Below are 14309 nucleotides of genomic sequence, written 5' to 3'. Positions count from 1 at the left end.
AAATATTTAACCTACAACTCTTTGGAAAAGAACCTGAAAACACGTGCAGCTTAGCCAAAAACTGTACTAACATGGAATTGCTACAGGCTAGTAAATGGGGAAAAAAAAAATCTCTTTACCAAACATAAGTTTACTATTGTTGGGTGAGAAAAGCTCCAACGTTAAGAGCACAGTTCTTACTTGTTCAAATTGATCATGCCTACGCGCCACACTGTTATTTGAACACAAGTACTGTACTTAAAAAATCAGAATCAAATTCACAAATAAAGGAGCAAATTAACCAGTAAACAAGCATTTTCGTGCTCATGTTCTGGTGGTAGCAAGAAGATGACAGTTAAATTTCCGGTGAACAGTTACTATCTACCCCATATATTCACTGTTTCTAAAGCCAGAAGCTAACTGTTTAACTAACAGGAACTGCATATAATCTATCTTTATTCTTCGGGACATTATGTGAAAGTTATCTGAGAAACAAAAACATATTCTACCAAAGAATGAGTAACAGTAGTGTTGAAATGTAAAAGTTCTATTGCCCATACTGCAGTCGTAGCATAACTTTTATCAAATCAACCAGTAAAAAATTAAATTAATACAAAAGATCCACTATAAAAGATTACCACTATAATTTAGTATTCACTTACTACCTAACTTTATTAGTCTTCCTTTATAAAAGATAAAGAAATTTCAAGAAATCCTTCCAGAATGAAATTTTGTTAGGACGTTCTCCCCATTAGTAAAAAGAAATTATCAAATAAATAAATTCAAACAGTTCAATTTTAACTTCAAGTCAACAGCCAAAATTACAAAGTTAATGAACTACAAAGTATATTCAATGATATTCTATACATTTTTCTTATAATTCAGTAGTCTTTATTAATAACAAAGTCTGTAGATTTATAATAACCTAAGTTTTACAAGAGATGTGAAAAGAAAAAGTTTGTTTTCTCTGAATAATAAGAATTAACTTTCAAATATGCTCATAATTAAGTAGATGATTTCCTTTTCTTTAGTTATTAAATCTTTGGGGGAAGAAAAGGAAAGAAAATGTCTGTCTTTCACATATCACTCAAACAGAATACTTAAAAATCAAATTATAGTTACATATAAATCAGACGTCCTTTCCACAAAAGAATATAATACATCTCAAAATTATAAGAGAAACGAGATTTCAAATTACTTTTGAGTAAGACTCATAAAGCACTTGCACTTGATAACTAAACTAATAAAACATTACAATTAAAAGAAAGCCTGACATATTCTCAATAAATAAAACTATTTTGTCTTCTGTCACTGACAGCATACAAGGTGCTTTTTTATTACACAAAAACAATGTGTACCATATCAAATCAATGAATGACCCTTTAGCAAAAACAGTAGCAAAAGCTGTCTATTCCTACAAGTTCAAAACAGCCTTCTAAATTTTCTCAGTTCTTCTCTGGAAATTCTAAAACAAACAAAGTGCTTTCAACTTCTTTAGAGGAATGGATGTAAATGAGTTGAATATTTTATCAATTACACTTCTAACAATTTGGTAGAGAAACTTTAAGTTTTAAAAAAAAAAAAAAAAAAGTAACACTGCAATTCTCCCACCGACAGTTTAGCTTTGTACCAAGGCAATATAAAATTATTTTATTTTTTCACTGGGAAGCATCCTCTGAAAGTGATATTTCCATACTTTTAATCCAACAACAACAAAAAATTTAGTCATAAACCTGGCAAGTCAAAACAGTAACCAGCAAATTCTAACCTTTCTTACCTGATACAGGTAAGCACCAGCTCCCAAATGCCACCTTGGGATAGTTCAGACTAGTAAGCAGGCTCATGTTTTATGATATTAGAACGAACAGGAATAAATCTGTGTTGTTCTTTCTTTAACAAAATCTATAGCAGGAGCTACACCACAATGTGAGCGGACCCCACAGACCTAACAAATTCAAGTCTGTCACTAGAGAAATAGAAAAAAGAAAATCATAAAACGAAGACTTACTGCTTGTCATGTGACTTGGTGAGGCATGCTGTCCATTGGGTGTGCTTGAGGTGAGGTCAATTGCCATATTGGAGTGTTCCCTTTCAGGTGAAAGCTCATTGTCACCTGTTTTCACAAAATAAAATCTTTTGGTCTCTATTCTTGTCATATAAAATCTAACCACTAACTTTGCTTCATACATGAAATGGCATGCATAGACTTGAAATTGTAAGAGAACATATTTTTTCCCTGAAAGGAAATATCATTTAGAAATATATAGTAAGTGAATAAAATGATGAAAAGTCACATTAGCCCACAAGAATAAAAAAATGAAACTTTGTTATCCTAATAGTCTTAAGTGTAAAATAAGGGGAAACGAAGTAACTGATTTCCAAAGTATCTTTTAGTTTAAAAAAAGAAAGTCTTTTAACATTTAATTTAATTTTTAAGCATATAGGATTTATAATGGTATGGCTATCAGGAGTGGTCTATAAGAGAAATGTCTTAAAAGAGAGTTTCCTAAAAAAAAAAAAAAAAATGTCAACTTCCAGGAAGTTAATTTTCTTTTACATTATGTCTGAAAAAATAGGTTAAAGAGTAGTAAATACTTCATACACACCATATTTAGTAGACATATATGTAACTTGACCTTTTCTAAACTTAGAGTCAATGAAAAAAAATCAAATAGTAAGCTACTACTGATTTAAATATTATCCTTCACTTAGTAGTAAGTATATTTTTGTACTTCCTTCTTATTTCACTTCTGTGCTGTTATTTTCTCAAACTCATTTAAAGGTGAAATTGTAAGCAGATTAGAGTACCCAATTCTTAACAAATGTCTTATAATTCAGGAATTAAAACACAGGTAATACAAAGATAACTTTATGACTAATAACAAATTAATGAAAATGAATACTCACACGTTATATAGCCATCAATAGCCTCTGTTTCCATAGTCAAAGTGCAGTGCTGCAAAACAAAAGATTATGCCCTTAACACAATGATTCCTTTCAGTATCTGCCATTAAATTCTTAACTTATGTGAAGCTCCAAGCAGCTAGTCCATGTTGCTGCTGCAACCTGTGTCCAAGAAACATACTACAGTGTACTGTATGTGCTCATTTGCAAGCCACTGAACTCTTTCTGCAAATGATCTGATTCCTGCTGGAGATAGGATACGAAAGATAAGTGTGCTGTGAGATGGGCTACAGTAATGACTCTCTTAATCAAAATTTACTTAGTTTAAAGAGCAAAGGGCGGGGGGGGGGGCGCGGAGGGGGCTACAAATCAAATGTGCCAGCTTTAACTGGGATTTAAGTATTTTACCATTCACTACTTCCCACAATCACACTGCAGTTTGAGGACTTCCCCAGTATACAGATAGCTCTATTCACAATTGTTGCAAGTTGGTTCATCATGTTCTAATAGGGAGGGGGAGGACAAACAAACATAAGAAAACAAAACAAAACAAAAAACTTTCTGCAAAAAATCTTTCCTAAGATTTCTGCAGCAATTGGTCGACTCCCTGACTTGTATTGACATCTTCGCCTAACCCAAGCCCTGTGTAAGCACCTGTTCGGTGTAACCTTAATTTCCTGCCAGACCATGGCTGGATACAAATGCCTGCCTACTTAATAATATATTCTGATTTTGAAAATTTCATAAACAAACTTCGGCTGTGCAGGAGGGAATCACTTTTTTTTTAAGTTTGGGGAATTAATTTCATGCACCAATGACACAAAACAGAACTTAATTCTCAGAAACAAAAGTAAATTGTATGAAATGACACCCCCTAGCTTTGATTCACATAATGAAAAGATCGATAATCTAACTGTATTCTTTTTGAAAGAAAAAGTTTAAGAATTGACAAGTTCTGAGGAGATTTTTACTTTTTTTTTTTTTTTACTTTCCTTTGGCCTCGGTCCTTTTTGCCTTTAGTTTCAAAACTCTCACTGCACCAGCAGCTAAATTATTCACAATGAGCCATTTCTGTATTGATCGCCAAGTATATTTAGCCCTGGCTCCTGGAATTTCTCCATTACTTACTGGAAAACAGGCAGCTTCACTTCTTGTCTCCAAAACCACTTCCCTTCTCCCTCCCCTCCCCTTCTTCACCACTACCCTCCCTACCCCCCCAAAAAACTTTTCTTTCTTTCTTTCTTTATGGAATAATCAGATCAAATTCCCAACTCAGTCACTACACAGCACTTAAATTTCAACCTGCTGTACTGTTATCAAATTCTTTCAAATTATGATTACATAAGGCTTTAAAGAAAGGGTTCCGTAAAGTTTAAAAGGGGAGCAGTTCCTTCGGATATTTCACAAATGAGTTTATCTCTTTAAAAATGTACACACTTAACACACACACATTAGAAAGAAACGTCAGGGAGAAGCGAAAGAAGTCTGCCCCATCAATGAAATGGTTATTAACCCTCAGAGAAAGATAGAAAAAGAAAAAGGAGAAAGAGAAACGAAATGTACATACAAAAGAAATTGTCCTTTGATTAAAAAAGATTCATCACCATTTCCAGCTCAGTCGGGAGGTCTCAGCTTCTTCTAACCCCTCAAAGAGGAGGTGACAATGTCGGGCTGAAGATAAACGGAGGGAGAAAGAAAGAAGTTTTTTGTGTTCCCCCTTCTCTCTTTCCCTCCCTTGCCCCCTCCAAGCCAAGCCCCCTGCAGAGTTCAAGGCGAGGAGGAAGGAAAAGCACTTTACAGGTGGGTCATTCTAAGCCCAAATCCAGCAAAGAGATCGGCTGATAAACAAAACCAAGAAATGTAGAGAAGGAACACCCCCCTTCTCCTCCTCCTCGTCCTCCTCCTCCTCCTCCGTCTTCCACCCCTCCCCCTCGTCCCTTTGGGATGGTCTAGTAGGAAAAGTCACTCAGGAATGGCACCACGTACTTTCAGGAAAGAGGAAAAAAAGGAGAGAGAGAGAGGTCAGTCAGTGCTACAGCAATGCGATTAACAAGAGAAAAAACTTGATCCACCGGTTCCTTAAGAATCGACCAAAAGCTAAGACAAGAAAACTGAAAGAAAAGGGGGGGCGGGTAAGAGGGGAGGGACAGTCAGGCAGAACCCGGCAAGGAACCTAGGCCAACTTCACAGGACTGTTTTCTGGCCCTTGGCAAAAAAGAAAAAAAAAAAATTAAATCTTAATTCCATCTCTTTAGCCCGTACTGAACCTGTCAAAGAGATTTAACTGCTGCCTTTTTATATGTGTCATACCAGTTTTTTTTTTTTTTAAATTCCAACAGGATCTGGATATTACCTTCTATCTGGACAGCTGGAATTTATTCCACGCTACCAAATCTTTCTTCTTGGAATTCAAGTTAAAACAAAGCAAAACAAGTCCAAATCCATGACAGCTATAGAGATGAGAACTGATTAATCGATTAACATCCCAGAAACAGATAACAAGGAGGGGACGATAAATTAAGGCAGAGGACATCATCTTCAACCCGATTCCCTGAGCGTCCTTTACAGAAATCATTTCCCTAATCATAACCACAATCCATCTCTCCCAGAGAAAAATAGCTATATTATTATCACTGGTTAACAGCAACAAGTCATTTGATCACATCACAGTGCAAAACGAGATGCTATATAATTACACTTAACTTTGAAAACACTCCCCCCTTTGCAAATCATACACATATTTATATATAATCTATGAATCAGAAGACAAATAAAACAAGAGCTGTTCTTCACCACGCAAAAGCCAAGCGGAGATTTACCTCAGCAGTGCATGCAGTAAAATAATCCCATCACCCTTTTGTTTGTGTTTACTGTTAATGTGTCCTCTCTCTTTCTTTCTTTCCTGTGCCTAACGTGTGTTTGTGCACTGCAGTAGGTGGTGGAAACTAAGGCAGTGGATCTGTAGCTAAGGGTAATCCTGTTTTTACTTCCTCCATCTTCAGCAAGGAGCAGGGTTAGCCCGGGACAGCTGGTCAAACCCCGAGAAACCGATCCGGCGGAGCCGGAGCACATCTCCCCCGCCGGCCGGGCTCGCGCAGACGCCCGCGGGCGGAGGGCGGGCTGGCGGTGGCGGCGGGATGTGGGGCCCCGAGCGCGGGGCGGGCGGCCGTGCGTGCGCGCCCGCGTGCGTGCGTGTGTGCGGGCCCTGAGCGCCTGTGTGTGTGTGTGCGTGTGTGTGTGTGGGAGCGTGCGCGCGCGGGCTGGCGGGCGCGTGTGCGCGTGGCTGCGCGCTCGGCCGCTCGGCGCGCTCGGCAATCGATTACAGGACAAGTGCTGCCCCGGCGGCGCCGAGACGCGCGCTCTATTTCGCGCCCACCCGCGCGCCCGGCCGCGTCGCCCCCCGCCCGGCGGCCCCGGTCACGGACCCCGCCCCCCAGAGGGGCCAGGTGACCCGCCTCCCAGGGAGCCGCGGGGACCCTCCCTCCCCTCTCTTTACCGTGTCCTAATAAATCTCACGTTTTCTGCCGGCTGGGAAGGAAGGACTGAAACGGTGAGGGGAGGTTCATTTCGGCCGCGTGAAGTTTTCTTTCAACCTGGGCTCTGCGGCGAGGCCGGGCGAAGGGACGGGGACGGCTGTCCCCGCGCCCCCCGCGCACAGCTCCGGAATGGGGGTCCCGGCCCGAGTCAGGGTGTGCGCAGGGACCCCCCGCACCCCCCACTCCGGCTTCGCTCTAAACTATGCGGTGCAGTTTCCAAAAACACCGCCCGCAGACCAGGACGTAAAGTAGGCTCGAGGGAACCTCGGGAACAGACCGAGAAAGAGGCTCAGGTCTGAGATGCGGCTCGACCATTACTATTTTGAAAGTGCTTTACGGTGCAAGTTTAAAATTAGAGTGTTCACTTGCTTTTTCTCTCTCAAGTTTGTGCCGCGTCTCTCAAAGTCAAAGGAATGAACGAGGGTCCAAAAAGCTGTTACCCTGAAAGTGTTGCCTATCAGTTATCATCAATCACAGCTTCTTGATTTGGGAAGAACATGTATGCATCGTCATGAGAAAAATGCGTATTTTCTCAACAGATAGTAGCATTTAGTATATTTCTTGACCACATTTGCAGAAAGAGGGGATAGAGACTTCTATAATTAAAGGGAAAAGGAGAATGAAAGGAGCTGAAAATAGTGAACTGTGTAGTCTGGGTGGCTTAAGTTTGAAAACACATGAAAGTATCAAGACTGCCAAACAACATTTCTGAGAAGCCATATCACAGATTGTGAGCAAAATCAATGCCGAAAGAGTAGGAGCAGGCACCGTCCTCCTCCCACTCCTTTAAGAATCCCAGAAATAGTTGCTGAGGTGTTTTTTTTTTTTTTTTTTTTTATCTACTGGAGAAAGAGAAATGATATATTGAAAATTAAATCATCAAGTGTATGATGTACCACTCCATGTGAGGAAAATTTGGGATAGTGTCTTTTCTTTAGATTTTGGTGTGGGGAAAGTATTATTCACATTGATACACACTAAATAATGTATACCTATATATTGTATAATACCATATTTAAATCTTGAATTATTTTTCAGAATTCTGCTGCATGCATTGTATTATGTAACAGTATGCTATGTTTTAAATTGTAGAAGTTAATAGTTGTTGTCATACAGCAAGCAAGATTAGCCAATTTTCATTGGGGAGAAAACTTTTAGGCTCAGACTTGCAACAACTTTCTGACCATCTTAAGAAAGTGCAATTCCCAAAAGTTAAATGTTGGAAAAGCAGTTTTTTGTTTTTTTTTTTAACTCATCTTCCAGTTAACCTAAATAAAATTAGTTTTCCTAAAGGCTTCCTCAGGGAAGTCTGAACAGAGAACCCATAAGTCATTCTAATCATTCCAATGGACAGCAAAGATTTCAATCTTAAATTACCTCAGAAAATTGGGGTGCTGTTCATAATAGCTAAATACCTAACATATAAAGGATAGCATACTAAGTTGTCACAAGTCCTTCCTAGAAACTGAATCTAACCGTTCAAATACCTGTAAAGTTATGGAGCGCCTTAAAAAAGAGCAATTAAAACATGTTCAAAATTGAGATAAAATATCTTTATAGTTCAAACAATTCAAATCTTTGCTAAAAGAGAATCCATTCTGAAGTCTTAAAAGCACATCTTTAAGTTCCCCAAAGCTACCAGAGTTGATAATAGTTCTCACTCGTGGTTGATTAGAGCTTAATTTAGCTCCCTAAAGCCTATCCTTTCCATGAGTTGACTTTTATTGGCTCCCCAGTCGCCAGAGGCACACTTTCTCCCTCTAGTGGCTAAGCCTTCAGACAGTTTACATTCGGCACCCTGTCTCTCCATGAAGGGGAGATTTGGACAGGAGGCATTGGATCCCAGATGTTAGAACTGCAAAGATCTCATGAACACCTGTGAAAATTAGACCATCTTGGCAAAAGTTCTTAACATGTCATGCTTGTTTCTCATTTGAAGATCGTGATGTATCTCCTCGAAGTCGAGATTATGTGTTCATATTAAAGATTGTGTGTTCTATTTCCTGCCTGTGAAATCCGTAGTCCTGGTACTAAGACTCACAATGAAATCCTCTCATGGGAAAGAACCCTTGTGTGAACTGTATTGATTCACACTGTTAAAAATTTCTCTGGACAGTATTTTGATAGTTGTTAGACGATGCATTTATTTCTGTCCTTTGCCATAACTACACTGTACACATTTTTAAAAGCACATATATAACTGTACTATGTGTGAAAATATATCACCAGTAAAGTGGAATACCATATTCTTTGGCCACTGTATCCAGTTGGAAAGTTAAATTTTCACGTTGGGAAGGCGGTGATAAGGTGAGGAGAAAATGCCGCACCCTATTTAGTTTTTGCATAGCTGGTTCTTCCTCGTCCTTCCAAAACTGCTCTTTCCAAGCATGAATTCCTTTGTTAACACCTTGCATATTTCCTTCTTAACACAGTTTGTAAATATTTGTGTATTCAGTTCTGAAATTAAATCTGTCTTTTCCACCAAACTATGATCTTTTTAAGGGCAGGAATTATGTCCTATTTATCATTGTTTTCTCAGAACTAGCACTGTGCAGTGTTTGGTATAAGATGATCCTCAATTAACATATACTAAGCGAATACAGAGAAAATTACATACCCAACTTTGTTTCTTGTATTCAGCTCTATTTTCAAGGGACAAAAAGGATTGGATCAAAGATATGAGAATTTGATCCGATTCTGCCTCATAAGTCATATTACAAGGATCCTTAACTAGTCAACTCTGGCCTATGGTCCACATGAAGGATGAGAACCGCTTGATAGATATTATAAATTTCAGAAATATAAATAGTAAAGTAGTTAGAATTATATATAAAATACAATTTTGAATAAAACACTTATGTGGCCTCTCTGTTTCATAAACAAATGATTTCATATTATTACCTGACAATTTGTGAACCAGGGTGACTGTTAAGGAATGCAACAGGTTTAATCGTATAAACACTAAGTGCAATTAGCAAAAGAAAAATTTTATGAGGTAGTGTAGCTAAAAGGTACAGTATAGAGAATAGGTTTGGTTTTCTTTAAATGGTTTGTTTTATCTATTTTAGATGAAAAGACCTTAAGTACCCTTTAAAGGAACTGGGATAAAATCTCATTTTTGTTTGCTCATGGAATTAACTCCATATTTTTAAGTTTTGGTTCCACTTTTGGCAGAGGATAGGAGGGGACAACTCAGAAAATTGCAGTTTTTCCTACTATCAAAAAAGAAGAAATTTTTGGAAATGAATTATATATATTTTTTATTTAGCTGGCCTTTTTTACACTAGACATAAAATATAATTCCCCAAAATAGGTGTCCTAAAATAACTTAAATCCATGAAAAAGTTAAGATTAACAGGAACATCTAAGCACAATGTTTTAAAACTGATAACTTGTTTTATTTTTTTCAGGTAGTAGTGTTCTTGTCTTTGAAGTAGTGTTCTCTTTTTAAGCAGGATATGGAACAATGGTCTCACTTACTCCTGTTGACCTAGATTGGCACTGTGAAGAAGCAAGGAAGCCAGAAATGGAACCATAGTTTCAAGGAAAACATTCTAAAATACTGGTTCGTGAATAAGGTATATTCATAAATAAAGTATGTTAATACCAACTTTGCCTCCCTGAGTACAGTGATAGTTTGGGGTCTGTTCAGCTGGCATGTAAATCCTACATGGGAAGGGCCTTCTCATTCCATCTGCTTTGAACAATAGTTTCTTTTAAATATTCTTAAGAGTGTCACTTTGCAATTAGAGATAAGGCTCTTGTGCAAGTACTCAGGTCCCTAGAAAAGGTAACTTAAATTCACACTTTGATAGAATAGTATCCGATTTCTTCTGGAGAGCATGTTTTGATGTAGAACAGATGATAAGCTATCTCTATCCCAAATGAGAATTATAAATTGTGGGAGTTAAACTTAGACCACTGGGATGAGGACCCAAGAAGTTTCTGCATAAAAATGAGACTTTTTTTAAGATGTCATTAAAATCCATCATAGTTGTTTTTTAAAATGCAGATGTGTTCAGTGTTTGAGGAAATGAGCTCCATTAATGCAAAAATAAAGGAATTTTGAGCTGAGTCAAGGGGTGATGCTCAAAAACCAACTCTAAAAGGCATTGGGAAAACATTCTTTTAGGAAACCCTAAAATTTTATGGCGTAAAAAGTATAGTGAAGTTATTGGAATCCTCAATAAAATGTTAATACAAGAAATGAAAAATATGTGATTCAGTTGTGTGAAGATATAGCTTACCATTAGAGGAAAACAAGACATTGTCTAGTGGGCATTAATTTAGATATAAGATTTTTAAAAACCCTATTATTTAGAATATTTTTCATCAGCTAATTGCAAGAGATTAAAAAGAAACTTATTTTTGTGCAGATAAGAAGGAAAACCAAAAATGATCATTTGACTCTGGAGTTGAGAAGTGAAAATAGGACAGGGTAGCCTAAAGATCTGGGATACCAAAGGTAAGATTCTACAAGAGAGATCCATTATCTGAAGCAGAATGATGACAGGCTGCATCTCAAGGGGAACGTTTGGCAGTTAAACCAGAGCCAATAGCAGTATGATCATGTCTTTTTAATCTTGTACAAAGCTTGTGGAAGTTCATGCCCAGTGTTTGAAAGATGCTTCAACTCTCTAAACCAAAATTCTTGACAGTACCACAAAGTTTAATCATTTGCTTAAACAATCCTATATATATATATATATATATATATATATGCTGAAGAAAACAGAGGAACAGATTAACAACAGAAAACAAAGGAAAGAATCCAGGGATTTTACATTCCCCTTTTTCATAGCCAGACAGTGACAATCTATGGACTTGAGAACCACAGGGGAATAGAAGTGGGAGCCATTTTCTGTTTGACAACTCTGAGCGAGGGTATGTGCTATGGAAAAATAATTGAATCAAAGAAAGGTCATTTACTGGTAGTAAAGTCAAATGTCACCTCCCCCAATTCTCATGACTTGTGGTTTAGAGAAAGGTTAGCCTGATATAGAAGTTAGTGTCTGAACTATCTCAAGACATGATAGTTGAAAAAGAGAATATCACCACCAGTATCTCTCCCCCAGCAGCTGTGCTCAAGCTTCAAAAAGGTACTTAAGCCCTGATGTCACAGTGAGGTTCTTGACCCCTGGGAAATTCCCACTCAGTAGCTAAGAATATCACTGAAAGTCCTATAAGCTATATTCCAGAAACTGACACATTGGAAGGCTGCACTTTTGAAGTTTACTATTATTGAGAAATAAATCCGTATGCAGAATCTGTAGCATTTTAGATTGATATAGCTGATTTCAATGAAGTTGGAGCATCAGTGGGACTAGGAAAGCCATATAAATCATTATGATTAGATGCATCTATATTGTGCCAGGCACCATGGTATAGATATTACATACATTATCTCATTTAATAGGCACTGTCATGTTAACACAGGTAATTTCATCCCCATTTCTCATCTGAAGAAATTGAAACTTGGGGATATATTAACTTGTCCTGACTCCAACAGTGTCAGAGTTAGACATTGTCAAGCACATGTTTTAAGTTCTGGAAAACCAACATTCATAACCATCACGCTACCTTCCCTCCTAAATAGCCAAATGTCTTCATCAATCTTACAAACCTGTTGTTGTTAAATCCCTTTGGGTAACAAACTGTCTAATGTTGAATATCTTGAAAGAAAACTGAATGTCCAATGTGTTCCTAGAAGTTTAATTGAGTATTATATCGCCATAGAACTCTCTACCAGATCCCAGTGACTATCTAAATGTGAAACGTGACCTATTTGACATTTCATATCTTAGTATCAGCTATTCGTTAAGACCTATCTCAAGCTAATAAATGAAGGACATGAAAGAACCAGAGTGACAATAACAAGTCTTTAAAGAATAGACTAACAATTGTGATAAAGAGATACAGACAAGAATATAACTTTAAATTCTGGGTCTCCAAGCATATTTGCACATTTTATTTCAAAATGATCGTTTCTGAATTATTGTTCCTAGAAACATGTGGATCATACTCCCCCTTTTGTAGAAGTACTTCATTACTTCATTTCCATGTGCAAAGAACAAATGAATGATTTTGTGTGCTGAACATTGTGATTTTAAGTAGTTGTGGCATTTTCTTTTTTTTGAGAGAAAGTCTCATTCTGTCACCCTGGGTAGAGTGCTGTGGTGTCACAGCTCACAGCAACCTCAAACTCTTGGGCTCAAGCAATCCTTCTGCTGGGACAACAGGCTCCTGACACAACAACTGCCTATTTGTTTATTTATTTATTTTTTTTAGTACAGACAGGTCCAGTCTTGCTCAGGCTGGTCTCTGAACTCATGAGCTCAAGCGATCCTCACACCTCGGCTTCTCAGAGTGCAAGGATTACAGGTGTGAGCCACTGTACCAGCCTGGTTGTGGCATTTTTAAATGATATTTTGGATTGCTGAGAAACAGATTTTTTTCTAGTGGAAAAAAATCTCAATTTATACTAAAAGTCAATTGAACATTTTGCAAGTCTCTATTAATTGAAGCTTATGAGATTAGGGTTTTCCCCACTTTTAATTTACAAATACAATGAGCACTGAAATAGAGAAACATAACTATATTATTAATATTTTAATTAGGCTTTCCTACCCCATTTGCAAAGGTGTGGAAATTGCATGTTTCTCTCTCATGGCAGGATTTCTTTTTTCCTAGAAACAGAAATAATGCTTTTACTTGATAACAAACACACTATTTATTTGAAAATCTGATTCATGGATTTGACGAAACTTTGCTTTAGGGCATTTTGAATAACCTATTCTAACCAAGAAGAGCTTCCTAAAACATCAGGAATTAGATAACACATAAAATGAACATAGTATCTGGTATGTTCCCCGTATATTCTTAAAAAATAGTTTAGCATTTTTTAATATTTATGTTGGAGAATGAATGCTTGACATAAGACTGGTTTAATATTTAAACAGAAATGGCATCCACAGTCTAATAATGCCAGAGTGGTATCCTTCCTCCCAAGTCTTTGGAGATCCTGCCTTCCGAGGTCATTTCCGATGTGGAGGTGAATGCTGCAGGCTTCTGGCCTGATTTTGTCTAACAGACACAAACCCCCTTGATCAATTCTAAACCCAACCTTAGCAACCTTCTGATAGTTTTGCTTTCCATATAGTATTCCCACGCAGAGAAATATACTTGCCAATTATGTTTTTCTTTACAAATAAATGATGTTCCTAAGGTTTTTTTACACCTATATCATACGAGTTTAAAATTTATCGTTTTCCTTTTTGAGAACAATACAGTAGTTCAATTATGAACTTCAGTTTTAAAGCTGATGTCCAGACCCTGGACAGTGGAACTCCCTAAAGTCATGCTATTTACCAGTGTCCTTGACGTCTATCCAGACTTCTCTCCTGACCCTTGACAGCTTTGCCTGTTTTAGAACTTCAGTGGATCATGTAGTCTCAATTAAGTCAACTTACTTAGGGAGATTCATGAGAAGCAGCAGCATTTTTGAGATAGACTATCTAAACGGAGCCCTCAGAGATCTGAGAAAGGCGAGATTAACAGCAACTAATGCTGCCTGTAATGACCACAGCAGAAGAGAGGTTAGAGTTGTTGAAAAGGAATAAGAAGTAAGGGAATGGAGACTGTGAATATAAACAATAATTTCAAAAAGTTTAGCTATAAAAAGAAAGGCCAAAGCTAGCGAGGAAGATGTAGACTCGAGGGAAGTTTTGTGATTTTATTTTTGTCTTTTAAGTAAGACTTCAGCATGTCTCAAAGCTGATGAGAACCTATCAACAGCAATTAAGAGATTGAAGCAAAAAGAAAATTGGTAAAGTCAAGTCCCTGGGGGACAGGAAAGAAAAGGATGGATTGCACAGTGGGCGTGATTCGCTT

At 37.6% G+C, this 14309-nt stretch overlaps 1 protein-coding gene across 4 annotated transcripts in view; it reads right to left on the bottom strand.

Annotated features, from left to right (window-relative positions):
* The window catches only part of IKZF2 (IKAROS family zinc finger 2), a 154256-nt gene extending 148357 nt beyond the window's left edge, over window positions 1–5899 (bottom strand). For 2 of the 4 annotated variants that reach the window (XM_012802154.1, XM_012802153.1), the window contains exons 1-2: window positions 2887–2920; window positions 1988–2092 (exon numbers count right to left, since the gene is read on the bottom strand). In XM_012802154.1, coding sequence (XP_012657608.1) covers window positions 1988–2092; window positions 2887–2920 — 139 coding nt within the window. Of the gene's footprint in view, window positions 1–1987; window positions 2093–2886; window positions 2936–4450; window positions 4641–5702 lie in introns of those variants that run through there. The other 2 variants (XM_003784978.1, XM_003784977.1) reach the window with 2 other exon arrangements.
* Between the last annotated feature and the right edge of the window lie 8410 nt (window positions 5900–14309).

This window comes from Otolemur garnettii, unplaced genomic scaffold (genome assembly GCF_000181295.1).
Source record: "Otolemur garnettii isolate 467f Iridium unplaced genomic scaffold, OtoGar3 scaffold00013, whole genome shotgun sequence".
Taxonomy (NCBI): Eukaryota; Metazoa; Chordata; class Mammalia; order Primates; family Galagidae; genus Otolemur; species Otolemur garnettii.
Note: the sequence above shows the minus strand (reverse complement) of the source record. Positions and strands in the feature narration are given on the sequence as shown.